This window comes from Schistocerca cancellata, chromosome 3 (genome assembly GCF_023864275.1).
Source record: "Schistocerca cancellata isolate TAMUIC-IGC-003103 chromosome 3, iqSchCanc2.1, whole genome shotgun sequence".
NCBI classification, from domain to species: domain Eukaryota; kingdom Metazoa; phylum Arthropoda; class Insecta; order Orthoptera; family Acrididae; genus Schistocerca; species Schistocerca cancellata.
Genome location: NC_064628.1, coordinates 741117006 through 741131534, shown reverse-complemented (window position 1 = coordinate 741131534; position 14529 = coordinate 741117006). Strand labels below are relative to the sequence as shown.

The following is a 14529-nucleotide window of genomic DNA, read 5'->3' as shown; positions in this document are numbered from 1 at the left end:
AAGTCACATTATCTTTGTTTTTTATATATTTCACCACTCATACATTTATCACATGATGGCAATATTTTTGTAACATCTTGTTTACACACAGACCAGAAGACATCTGTAACTACATTACCTCTTGGCAAAGTGTTGTTGAGGGTCTCAAGCTCAATGATCTTACTTTCAAGCATTGACTGCCTGCTCTGACTCTCCTGCTGCTGCTGCATAACAACTCTGCGCAACGTATTTACTTCTTCATCGACAGCCCGTCGGTCCTCTAGTAGAGCATCTCGCTCCATTCTTACGTTAGCTAATTCCGTCTCCAACTCTGCTAACTTTGCCAGTGACTCTCGCTCCAGTTCTGCAAGCCTGTCATGTGCCTGAGGCAAAACATTTAATGGTGATATATCTATGAAAGCAAAACTGTGCACATAATCATCACAGAATATATCACGTGACAGCTAATAAAAGGAAAAATTCAAAAACTTTACAGACGATGAGGCAACAGGCAACAGAAGACAGTGGAAGAAATGGGAGAACAATAATAAACAGTAGGGGAAAGTGGGGGGAGGGGGGGGGGGGGAATGTTGAAGTAATGAGGATAACCTTCACTGAAACATGTTGTCTAATGTTGCCTTTTATTTTTATCTACAGACTTTAAAATATTTATTTATATAGCTAAACAGCAATTTACAGAAAGTCAGAGACATATGTACAAATAAAATCTTGTTTATGAACATACAGATGTAGAGGTACAAGGGTGCATAGATCAAATTTAATAAGTTTAAAATTTACTCATTATTGACGGGACTTTGCATGTTGCAGGAAGCTACTATTGGTGAGATAAATCTGCTCTTTCTGGCATTTCCAGCTACTCCAGTAAAACCAACCATTAGTCCTGAAAGCTAGACTTACACTTATTATTTATTTAGTACAGGTGGGCGATTTAGTACAGGTGGGCGACACCACCTATGTTACCAAGCTGATCCCATCTACATTCCTTTAGCTTGAATTTTGATTTTGATTACACTATACTCGGTACTAACTAATTTCAAGAAAAATGAATTCAGACAGGACTGATTGTCAGTTGCAGCTGTTACTGACATTTATAATTTCTGCCAGTCCAACATAAGCACTTAGCTGGAAATTTTACTTACGTGACCCAGTTCATCCTCCAGTTCTGCAACTTTTTCGAGAGCTGCTGTCTTTGTCTCACTGTCTTCCATTAATGCTGCTACATCAAATACATTATCGAGGTATGCCGATATTTGTACCTAAGAAAAAAAAACACAGTGCAAATACTAGTACAAAATTTTATATATTTTAAGTAATTGTTGTTAACCTAATATGATACTCCTATGGATAAAATGAGACCATTTTAAAATCTTTAAACTGTGCTCAGCATATGTCGACAAAGAAATAAAATCACCAATTAAATGTAATAAATACACACACTTTAATCTTATTTACTGTGTACACATGGAACAAAGTTTTATACCTTTTAAACATATTCTCCTGAACACTCAACGGAAGTTCACCAACACTAGTAAAGTTTATCAAATACCGTAAGATAGATTTATTTTTATTTTTTTAGTAACTTACTGAAATACAGTTCTTCTTTGAGTCATTATCTGCAAATACCAAATCCACATTCCAACATTTTAGTTTTTGCACTTTGAAGATTATTTTGTTAGGAGATCCAAGTATGATACACTAATGACAGTTACCTCACATAGTACGTAATGCACTATGATGAAGTGTTTTTCAGTGAAGTGTGTGTCAGAATAACCTTCCCTGCTCATGATAGAAGTAAAGAAGTGATAAGGAATGGCACCGTTTCTCTCTCTCTCTCTCTCTCTCTCTCTCTCTCTCTCTCTCTCTCTCTCTCTCTCTCTCTCTCTCTCTCTCATTGGCAGTAGTAACTCCACAGTTTGTCCTAAGAAAAGTGTTACTACAGTGGTCAATGAGCCTCATAAATTGTTAACATGCAGTAACACAGTAGTGTTCCAATTCAAGAGTCAGCTGACAGGCACTGTAAAATTGGAGGGGGGAAACTATTCACAGCATGATGTGCTGAATGTTTACAGCTGTTACAGCATTATCCAGTATCAATGTTTTTACATCATGATGGCTTTAACGACTGCAGTACTTTCCAGAGTCAACACTATGTGCCTGGCCTTGTCAAGGAGAATCAGCCACATACATCACACCATTTGTGAATTTCCATAACCATTCTTCAACTTGTTGCTATGATAAATAACCACCAACTATACAGACCTTCACTTTGTGTTGAATTTCAATAGGTTTCATATTTTCTCTATGCAGAAATATAACAAAAGACAGTGCGCCATGCCTGCTTCAAGTTGCAAGTGGGATGGCCATCTTTACACAGTTCCCATCTAGCGTTTTGTTTGTGTGTGTGTGTGTGTGTGTGTGTGTGTGTGTGTGTGTGTGTGTGTGTGTGTGAGAGAGAGAGAGAGAGAGAGAGAGAGAGAGAGAGAGAGAGAGAGATATGATAGTACAACAATCTGCACAGCATATTAATAAATATAGCAGATTACTTTATCTGGAATGTGATTCTCTGGCATTTCACTGAATATAGTCTCAGGCCACACTACTATATTGAAGGAGTGCGAGAATGTAGCCTATAATGGAGCGATGCTTATAGAGACTCTCCTTGCTGTCTTACAATTTTTCGCTGCTTGGAGTTAGAGCTATACTGTGACATATGAAAGCAACAGCCTCTCCCGTCCAGGAGTAAGGGCTATTTTACGACTAGTGAAGAAGACATTTATCTGGCTAAATATTGAGAAAGATTGTAAGCCATTTGTTCACCAATGCAATGCTTGTCAGCACAACAAAATAACTCTGCATGCAACAGCTCCACTCGGTGCCTTCGTCTCACTGAGTCAATGTTTTGAACATGTCCACATCAATATTATTGGACCTGTCAAATTACCTGACAGCAATTGATGGTTTTTCTCACTGGCCTTAAGTGTACCCTGTGAAAGACACAACAGCAGCCACGACCTTTTTCTGTGAGTGGATCCCACAATTTGACATTCCTCTCCGTGTCACTACTGATCAGAGAAAGTAATTTTGAGTCTTATCTCTTTAAAGCTCTCTCAGCAGTGCTTGGTATGAAACATTTCTGAACCAGTGCCTACCAGCCGGCCACTAATGGTCTTGTGGAATGGCTTCAGCAAGAAAGGTTTCGCTCAGATTACATGACACTAAACGTTGGACTGACAGCCTACCTATTGTTTACTATGTCTCCAGACAGCCTTTAAAGAAGACACGAATACAACAACAGCTGAATTAGTGTATGGGCAGACACTTCGATAACCAAGAGATTTCTTTACCCAAAAAGCAGACACTGTTACTGAAACCTCTGATTTTGCACACCACCTCCGCACACAGATTTGCAAGCCCCATCCTGCCACTTCGAAAGAACATTCTACTCAGCGACCATTCGTTTTCTGCCACTCAAAGTCACGCAAACAGACTTTCCTCCGACATGATGCTATTCGAAAACTTCTCCCACCGCCATATTATATGATTGTCACTACACAGTATTGGCACCCCACAACAAGATATTAGATGTTGATATAATGGTACTTCCATCAAAACATCAATCGACAGACTCATGCCTGCCTTCATTCAGCTAACAACTACAGACTGTATGTTGGACCGGCAACTGCTAAGGTTAACTTCTATGGTTACAAGATAGGCTACTCTGTAAATTTAAAAATGATGCAGTAACGTGAAAATATCTGTTGGAAGCGATCATCACAGAACATGTTACGCCTCATTGAAAGTCTTGTGCTATTATGATACGTGCCAACAAAGTTCCAATAATTTGTACTGAAGATGGTCATGCAGTAACCAAAATCAATCTGCAAAATAAAAGATTTCAATATTTATGACCAATGCTGCCATTTGTCCGAACTACACTGACAGTAATACTGTCATGGTGTACACGTTTCCCAATGGAATTAGACATCAATTAACGATTATGTTGTTGTGTTGCGTGCATACATAAATTGCATTTACAGATGACACATGCATTTTGTTTTCTTGAATTTACTAAATTTGAGTCAACTGTGAGGGTTCAGTAAAAGCTCCAACAGACAAAAAAAAAATCTGTGAGAGGTACAGCACATCCCACGAGACTAGCTGCTCATTTGGTGCAAAGAGAACAGACCAACCAAGATCACTGGCAGAGAAGATCGATCACGTGAGGGAGTCCTTCGTTAGGAGCCCACAGAAATCTGCAACACATGCAAGCAGAGATCCACAGATACTACTGTTACAAAGTCTGTCATACTCTATGCAAAGATCTGCATATAGTGATATGGGGTGTGTGTGTGTGTGTGTGTGTGTGTGTGTGTGTGTGTGTGTGTGTGTGTCCATCACACTACTTTCAGGCGCTCATCATTACTTCAATGCCAAATTCACTGTCTGATCAGGCAGATGCACACAAGACATCGTGGATCTTGTTGACAGAAGGTGGAAGATGAGTTCTTGGGAGCACACCATTGCACAAAGCTCACATTGAAGCAAAGTGTGCCACATTCATTGCCTAAAAAGCTGAGAGGAAGTCTGGTGTTTCCAAAGTTACTGTCCTATTTTTTTAGATTCATGACAGACTGTTTGTGCATTTTGTGATCGAAGTGCTTCATTTAAAAAAGTAGCTTTGATAATTTTCTGTAGTTTTATGTTCATTTGGCATTTGTGAGTGACATGAACGAAGTGACAGTTCCGTAAATATTGATTTCTGTGTAAAATGGTTATTAAGTTTCAGCATTCTCTGTAAATAATTTGATTTTCACCAGATATATTAAAAAGTCATCCTATATATAAAAATAATAACATTATCAATAAACTTGGATGGTACCTGCAATTCTTCACTTTCTGTATGCCTCAATTTCTCCAGGTATTCATCAAGGCCCAGCTTCGTGAATTCATACTGGAGATGGACGCGAAAATTCATGTCTTCCACTGAATGAACAACAATATTTACAAACTGCATACACGCCACCTGGAAGAGAATATGTAGCCGATATATGTCCGGTATCTGGTAACATGAGGAAAAAAATATAATTAAACTTTCTTGACTACCCACATACCATGAACTCTATATGGAAGACTTGATAGTTAATGAAATAATCCATGAGTGTATGGAAGCGTTGAGATTCATGACAGACTTCTTTGAAGTTATCAAATGCAGATAATATTATTTCATGACCTCCTTTGACTAGACATATTGCAGCAAGTAGCTCCAATACAAGTGCTTTGGTCCTGCATGATATAATGAAGTCATAATTACTCAGGGTCAGATTTATAAACATTGTTCTAAAAAACAGCCAACTAAATTTTTTAATGATATTATACATACCTCAGACTTTTATGCATTAAGCTCAAGGCAATGCAGTTTATTGCTTCCCTGTGTTGTATCACCATATTGAAACCATACTGCAACAAAATTAACAGTTATTGAATCATTTTTGACACTCACAATTTTTTTGCAAAAAGAGAAAAGAACGCAATGTGCAACTGAAAGCACTGATGACGGGGAAAATGGCAGAAAACAACTGCAGAAACACAGATATAGTAGTGTAAATTAAATGCTTAGAATATGTATGTGAAAAGAAGAAACTAACAAAACATGCAAAAATAAAATAATATTTCTAAAAACCAAAAGATTTTGCATTTGAACTTCATAACCTCTCAATACGACATACATTTATATTTTGGTGATTCACATGACAACAATCAGGAAAACTATTGTGGTTTAAGACATAGAGGTTCATATTACTAACAACCACAGCTATAAAGGTTGAAGTGTATTCAGTGAAACTAGTCATAATTATGAGATGAGCATCAAAACAGCATGTATATGTAGTACAGATGAACAAAGACTCACATTAGAAGAAATATAACTGAAGTGTTTCTGTAGGATGGTTTCAGGAAGTTATCCAGAGTTGAGGAATATTTACCAGCCACTATCATCCACCACACACACTGAGGAGCCATGTGGGGTATAGATGAAGAGGTACATATAAACATTGTTTCTCTCCTCTTTTCTTGAGTATCTGCTGTGTAAGACAAGAGCAAAATCTTTATTTATTCATATGTTATAACTTGCAAGAGGCATTTGGTTTTTTAAGAGTAGATTCAAGTCCGTCTGTGAATAGTGAATAGGGTACCGTGGAGCAAATTCTGTTAGTATAACTACAAGAGCTGCCACAGATCACCTTTATGTGCCACTCGTGGTCAGATGTCATAGTAAGGGACCTATTACCAACCGAAAGAAAATGACTGATTCAACAGTTTCAACAAATTGAAGAGGTAATTAAGGTGGGACAATATTGTTAGCACCAGAGCACACATGTTGAAGCCTGCTGGGTAATATAAACTTGGATAATAACTGTGCTGGGCGCGTTTGTCATCAGGAAGATCTGAAGAGCACGGCGAAGACACATGGTCAGACCAGGTTCCATAGTTGTAGGCAGACAATGTCTGGCAATCCACAGAACAATAGGGAACAGGGGGACTGGAGACCAATATACAGGGGAAAACAAATAATGGAGCATGATAATCCTTTAATATCCTGTAAACTCTCAGGCGTTATCAATATGAGTGATGAATGGTGTAGTGATATTTCACTATAAAAATACAGCAACCAGCCACTTTTTAATAGGTTTTATTTATGCCAATATGCATTTCGGGTTTGCACCCATCTTCAGCTGGCAAATTACATGTATCTTCAGTTTCTACAGTGGTACAATCTAGACAGCAGTTTGGATGCTGCAGCTGGCCTGTGCAAAAGCAACGATTCCAATCATTTACTTCAATTTCGTGAGTTTAAAGTTACGCACTATCAGTTGTTCATTTTACTTACATTCTCCTCTCCTTGGACAAATTGTTATTGAATGGTGTAGTTCCACATGGTCAGTTGATTTTTATTTCATGCACAAAATTTTGACAACCAATCGAGTTGTCTTCTGCAGGTGTTGCGAATTATGCTGTTGTGTACTTGTTGCCTGGACACAAACTAGATAGTGTTGCTATTTATAGCCGATTGTGACTTACTCCTGACGTCCAATACACCCTTTGATGCTCTTGATTTTCAAAGGCCACACTGATATTATGTGAAACACATTTCCCAGCTGTGTTGGATGTGATGGCCAGTGAGATCTTAATAAATCAAACAATGGAAAATCAAGGATGCAATGTAACAATATTATGGAAAGGAAAGTTGCCTCTCACCATATAGCGGAGATGCCGAGTTGCAGATAGGGGACAATAAAAAGACTTTTCACAAATAAAGCTTTCGGCCAGTAAGGCCTTCGCCAACAAAACACACACACACACACACACACACACACACACACACACACACACACACACACACACACACACACGGGTTTCTGGTTTCAGTTGACAGACTGCAGTGGTGTGTGCGAGTTGCATTTGTGTGTGTGTGTGTGTGTGTGTGTGTGTGTGTGTGTGTGTTGGCAAAGGCCTTACTGGCCGAAAGCTTTATTTGTGACAGTCTATCTGTTGTGTCTATCTGCGACTCCGTGTCTTCACTATGTGGTGAGTAGCAACTTTCCTTCTTATAATACTTAAATCTTAATAAATTTAGTGCTGGACTCCAAGCCCTGTTTCAATTGAAACCTTCAAGCCAGCTATTAGGTTTTCTGACATCCGTATTTTGATAAGACACCTTAATTACTCGGTCCCAGATACTTTGTGTTTCTACCACAATACTGGTCTCATCAGTTTCATTTCATGATTGTATTTGAAGCAGTGTTTGGTGAAAGCTTATGGCTTGGTTTTGTGCCACAGTGATGTTTCTTGAATCTCTCCTCAGATGTTCTGATCCACATAAGATATGCTACATTCACATTGAATCCAGGTATTTATCTTAAAGAGACTGTGGTATACTCTAAGTCTGGTTGGTTGAACAACTCTGTTCTTCACTGAGGAGAATCCAAGACAGCGCATTACTTATCACAATTAGGGGAGACCGGTGATAAAACACTAGGGAACACACAAAGAATGGATGAAGAGAGACAGTAAGAACAGTGAGGTGTGTACAACTGAACGTGTAATTTAAATATAAGGCATGAAAAGGAATGAAATCAGAGAGAGGAGGAGAAAATGGGTTAAAACAGCAGATAGATCAGCGGACAGAGAAGGAAGCATAGGCACCAGGACAACCAGTGAACTCCAAGCCGAGATCAGGACAGTTGAAGGATATTTTTTCAAGGGATTGATCCACTTGTGCATTTCAGAAAATATGCCATTGAGGTCACATGTGGGAAAGGTATTACAGGGCCTGCACGGATGCCGTTATGAAACCAAATGTTTGTTGAAGCCAACTGTATTCTGCTGAGCAGACTGCTCCATTCAGATGGCCACAGTAGAGCAATAACCATCTTTGCAGATGAAGAGTTAATGTGGTATTCCCTAACAGAACAATGCATAATAATTGCGACACATGTTGGATGTAGCTGGAGCTACAAATGGCTGTCTGTAATTCACTGTAATATGCCAGTGTCAGGATTCAAAACAATATCCACACACAAAAAATTAACACTGGGAGTAAGATAGTAGCACAAAAATTGCCAAAAACTGAAAGGGATAGTGTAGAGGAAGAGTGGAAACTATTTAAACCATCAATAGTTAACAGTGCTTTGCAGATATGTGGCAAAACAAGGGGTAAAGTGAAAGACAAAGAAACCAGTTGGTGGAATGATAGAGTAAAAGATGCAATCAAATGCAATATGGCAAAGAAAAACATGGAGTTTGAAAAAAGAAATCAGAACCAGGGGGCTGGTACCAAAAGATGAACACAAGGTGACAACACTGGAGAAGGAATACCGACAAAAGAAACCCCAAGCAAAGAGAATTGTGAAAGAAGAGAAGGAGAAGAGTTGGGAAATATTCAACCAGAAACTAGAGCAGGATAGCAAAGGGAACCAAAAACTGCTATATAGTTATTGAAAAGTAAAAGATCTGATAGAGAATACATAAAAGTGATTGAAACAGAGGATGGTGATATTATGAGGGACATGGAAGGTATCAGAGAAGAGATGAAGAATTATTTTGAAATCTTACTGAATGGGGAAGGTGCACAAGAAAGTGACACCAAAGTCATTGAATTAGAGGAAGAGCAGGATCCAATCTCTTGGTTAGAAACTGAGAATTCCCTGAAACAGATGAAAAGCGGGAAGACAGCTAGAGTAGATGAGCTGACAATGGATATGATTAAAGCCGCAGGAATCCATTGAATATAATGGTTTCACCGGTGCTGGGGGTGATATGGAAAGAAACCGAAGTGCTGGATGAATGGAAAAAAGAAATTATAATACCACTGTTCAAGAAAGGTAGTAGAAAGAAAAGCACCAACTACCAAGCAATGACACTGTTATCACATTGCCTTAAGATAATGGAAAAGGTCACAGAAAAAAAGATTGCAGAAAATTCTTAGAACACCAATTAGAAGAACAACAACATGGCTTCAGAAGTAATAGGAAAACAATAGATCTCATTTTCTCCCTCCATCAGTTAATGGAGAAATATTGGGGAAAAAGGAAAGGACGTGATGGTAGCATTCGTGGATTTGGGAAAGCATATGACAGTGCACCAAAGGATAGAATATAGGAATGCTTGAGAAAACAATGTTCCTGATTCATTAATTAAAAAAGTCCAGATGCTGTGCGATGGTTGTGAGAGCAGTGTACAAGCAGGAGATGGAAGATCCAAATGGCTTAAGACAAAGAGAGGTGTTCAGCAAGGCAGTTCACTCTCCCCTTTACTCTTCATTACACTTATGGACACAATAATGAAAGAAATAAAGGAAGAAGAGAATGAAGATCTGAAGAAGAAAATGAAGATCTCAGCACTTTTATTTTTTATGATGACATCGCCATTTGGGGAGAGACAGAAATGGAGGTTCAGAGGAGACTATATTACTGGAACACAAAATTTAAAAAATTCAGGTTAACTGTGACAGTGGCATTGACGATGAGCAGGACACCCACACCTTGTCACACCATACTGGAGGGGAAAAAGCTAATTTTTTTTATTCTTGTTGTTTTGTTATGGTAGCAAAACTGCTACGGTCATTAGCGCCCGGTCTGTGACTTAGGAAAAGGTAGAAAAAAGAAACTGGAAACCTGCAGCAATGGGAGCTAAACTCAAAAAAGTGGGGAAAGCTTAAAAAACCACTATAGAAGGGGGGTTGTTTGTCCCCAAAAAGAGCTTCAAATGACTGACGTCATCTCACTGGCACTAATAAACCCAAGAACCCGATCAGCTGAGCACGTGTCATCTGCTAAAATGGAAGATATATCAGGCGACAGCTGTAGACGGGCACGTAATGGAGTAAAATAGGGGCACTCAAGTAAATGGTGTCTCACCGTCCACAGTTGAGAGCAGTGGGGACAGAGTGGGGGAGGATCGCCACTTAAAAGATGTTGATGGCTAAAAAGACAGTGCCCTATCCAGAGTCTAGTTAAAATTACCTCCTCCCTACAAAAAGTTCGGGAGAAAGAGGTCCAAGCACAGGGAAGAGCTTTCACGTCCCACAATTTATTATTGGGCACGTCCCACAATTTATTATTGGGAAGTGTGGACCAATGTGCATGCCATAAAAGTGCAACACGACGACATAAAACACTCCATAGATCGGCAAAGGGAATCATGCGAATAGCAGGCTGAAGAAGAGAGACTGCAGCCTTGGCTGCTATATCGGCTGCCTCATTTCCACAGATACTAACACGTCCTGGGATCCAGAGGAATGCCACAGAGACACCCCGCAAGTGGAGCAAGTGGAGGCAGTCCTGAATCCGGTGGACCAGATGGTAGACAGGGTAGAGAGCTTGGAGACTGAGGAGAGAGCTGAGCGAATCTGAGCAGATAACATACTTTATCCACTGATGGCGACATATGTATTGGACTTTCCACAGGGCTGGTGTAAAAAGCTCCAGACGCTAAACATAATCCATGGTGGTGGACAGAGTCGAGATGGCGAAGAATAGACGGCCGAGCAGAGGAGTAAACTGTGCTTCCATAGTCCAATTTTGACCGCACTAAAGGGCAATAGAGGCAAAGAAGGACCACTCAGTCCACTCCCCAGGAGGTACCATTCAGGACACGGAGGGTGTTGAGGGATCGCAGACAGCGAGCCGAAAGATAGGAAACATGCGAGGATCAGCACAGTTTTCTGTCAAACATAAGACCCAAGAATTTAGCGACGTCCACGAATGGAACGTTGACAGGGCCTAGAAGTAAGGAAGGAGTAAGAAACTCTGTACGATGCCAAAAATTGACGCAAACGGTCTTACTGGGAGAAAAGCAGAAGCCGGTTTCGATGCTCCAAGAGTGGAGACAATCGAGACATCATTGAAGACATCGTTCAAGAAGGCTGGTCTGTTGAGAGCTGTAGAAGATCGCAAAATCGTCCACAAAGAGGAAGCCCGAGACATCAGGAAGGAGACAATCCACAATTGGATTTATGGCAATGGCAAACAGTACAACACTTAGCACGGAGCCCTGGGGTACCCGTTTTCTTGGGAGAAAGTAGCGTTCACCCGCACTTTAAATGTGCGCTTTGCCATAAATTCACAACGAAAAAGGGAAGCCGATCTCGAAAGCCCCAAGAGAACAGTGTGCGGAGGATGCCTGTCCTCCAACAGGTATCGTATGCTCTCTCCAGATCAAAAACTATTGCTACTGTTTGGCGTTTCCTGAGAAAATTGTTCATGATGTAAGTGGAGAGAGCAACAAGATGGTCAACGGCAGAACGATGCTTTCGGAATCGCATTGGGCAGGTGTTAAAAGACTTCGGGACTCCAGCCTCAGGCTAAACAGCAATTCACCATACACTCTAAAACCTTACATACACTACTCATGAGAGAAATGGGGCGATTGCTAGAGGGGAGATGTTTGTCCTTTCCAGGTTTCGTAACAGGAACGATTATAGCTTCCCACCATCTCCTGGGAAAAGTACTGTCAGTCCAAATTCGATTATAAAGGTGAAGGAGGTAACGCAGACTATGGTATGATAAATGCAGCAACATCTGGCTGTGGATACCATCCAGTCCTGGTGCGAAAGAGCAAGAAGAAGAGAGTGCGTGTTGGAGTTCCCACATGTAGAAAACAGTATTATAGCTTTCGCGATTTTCAGAAGAGAAAGCAAGAGGTTGCACTTCCGCTGCATGTTTCTTCAGGAGAAAAGCTGGTGGGTAATGTGAAGAGCTCGAAATCTCAGCAAAGTGTTGACCCAATGAGTTAGAAATTCCAACGGAGGTCCACTAATGTATCATGCCCAGAGACCGGGGAGAAACTAGGCGCGCCAGGTAACCGTTGAATCCGACTCCAAACTTCTGAGGAGGGAGTGAAGGTGTTAAATGAGCCAGTAAAGAAGTCCCATCTTCCCTTCTTGCTATCACGGATGACATGACGGCATTACGCAGGAACTGCTTATAGCGGATACAGTTGGCCAAAGTAGGATGGAGCCAGAAAACACGAAGAGCCCGTCACTGCTCACGTATTGAGTCACAACATGCCTCATTCCACCAAGGAACTGGGGAGGCACTGCAGCAAATCGGAGGTGCAAGGTACTGATCGTTCCGCAGCTGTAAGAATAACTTCTGTAATACGAGTGACATCATCGTCGACGCTAGGAAAGTAACGGTCATCGAATGTCGCTAGAGACGAAAAAAGTGTCCAATCGGCTCGGGCAAACTTCCAGCATCTCGAGCGCTTATATGGCAGTTGTGGCTGCAATCTAAGGACACATGGAAAGTGGTCAGTCAAGTGTGTATCAGCAAGAGTGAACCATTCGAAGTGCCGAGCTAGCTGAACAGTACCGACCGAAAGGTCCAAATGAGAGAAATTTGTCGTGGAGGCAGACAAAAATGTAGGGTCCCCAGTGTTTAGGCAAACAAGATCCGCTTGGTGGAAGACGTCTATCAATAGTGAGCCGCGGACAAGAATGCAGACATCCCCAAAGCGGGTGGTGGGCATTGAAGTCCCCAACCAGCAAATATGGGGGCAGAAGCTGACCAAGAAGATGAAGGAGATCAGCTCTTGCCATTGGTGTGGACGATGGAATGTATACAGTACAAAGAGAGAAGGTGTATCCAGAAAGAGAAAGACTGACAGCAACAGCTTGGAAGGAACTGTTTATGGGGATTGGGTGATAATGGAGAATATCATGGAGAAGAATCATGTTTCCTCCATGTGCTGGAGTGCCTTCAACAGAGAGAGAGAGAGAGAGAGAGACGGGGGGGGGGGGGGGGGGGGGGGTTGGTTAAATTGGACTGACTGAAAATAGGGGAAAACTAAGCGATCATGGGGATGCGGCTTTGTTTCCTGAAAACAGAAGATGACCTGCGAGTAGGATCGTAAGAGGATCGACAATTCATCCCGACTGGCTCTAGTGCCGCAGATATTCCAATGAATAATGGACACAGGGTGGACATAAAAGGGAAGAATGTGACCAAGGTTGCCCTCAACTCAACGACTGCTCAGAGCTGGCGGCCGACAGCATGGAATGGCATTCAGCCGAAGGCAGAAGATCCTGATCCATAGGTTGTTCAGGAGCAGCTCCTGCCACCAGCGATCGGCCACCTGCAGTGCACCTCGGCGACACAGAAGACAGCCGAGGGCGATTACCGCCAGGTGCTGTTGTAGGTGAGACACGCCATGGCGGAGAAGGACAGGAACTGGGTTTCTTATTATCCTTCTTGGAAACAGGATGTTGAGATGAAGGAGGAATCGATGGTTGTGAAGTCGGTGTACGTAAAAAATCCTCACAAGGAGGCTCTTTTTTGGAAGTCCGGGTGTCTGATTTTGGGGCTCGGGATTTAACAGAACCCGATGAAGAGTGAGCCATGGAGTGAGTAGGTGAGAGTGGAGAGGCTGAACGGGCGATCTTTGCACTGGCCGATCTGATGACCGTGGCACTAAAGGTGAGATCACAAGTCTGCGTGGTTGCCTCCTTTGTAGGCCGAGGAGAGGCAAGGACAGTGCTGTATTTACCTGTGTGAGGCACAGTGGGCTTTGGACTGGCGAATAACTTTCGAGCAGCAAATGTAGACACCTTTTCCTTCACTCTGATTTCCTGAATGAGCCATTCGTCTTTAAAAATGGGGCAATCTCTAGAGGAAGCAGCGTGGTCACCCACACAGTTGATGCAACGAGGGGATGGAGGTGGACAAGCACCCTCATGGGCATCCTTCCCACACTTAACACATTTGGCCAGATTGGAACATGACTGGTTGGTATGCTTGAACCGCCGACACCGATAGCAACGCGTAGGGTTTGGGATGTAAGGGCAAACAGAAATTATCTCATAGCCCGCTTTTATGTTCGATGGAAGTTGAACTCTGTCAAATGTCAAGAAGACAGTACAGGTTGGAACCAAGTCCTTGTCAACCCTTTTCATGACCCTATGAATAGCCGTTATGCCCTGGTCAGACACGTAGTTTTGAATTTCCTCGCTGGACAATCCATCGAGTGAGCGTG

The 14529-nt window shown here is 41.6% G+C and overlaps 1 protein-coding gene across 6 annotated transcripts in view; it reads right to left on the bottom strand.

The window, feature by feature from the left end:
* The window catches only part of LOC126175747 (formin-like protein), a 479943-nt gene that overhangs the window by 92690 nt on the left and 372724 nt on the right, over positions 1-14529 (bottom strand). For 5 of the 6 annotated variants that reach the window (XM_049922703.1, XM_049922702.1, XM_049922701.1 and 2 more), the window contains 5 exons: positions 5381-5457; positions 5112-5283; positions 4880-5023; positions 1140-1256; positions 119-362 (listed from right to left, as the gene is read on the bottom strand). In XM_049922703.1, the coding sequence (XP_049778660.1) occupies positions 119-362; positions 1140-1256; positions 4880-5023; positions 5112-5283; positions 5381-5457 (754 nt within the window). The remainder of the gene's footprint in view (positions 1-118; positions 363-1139; positions 1257-4879; positions 5024-5111; positions 5284-5380; positions 5458-14529) is intronic. The other variant, XM_049922704.1, reaches the window with a different exon arrangement.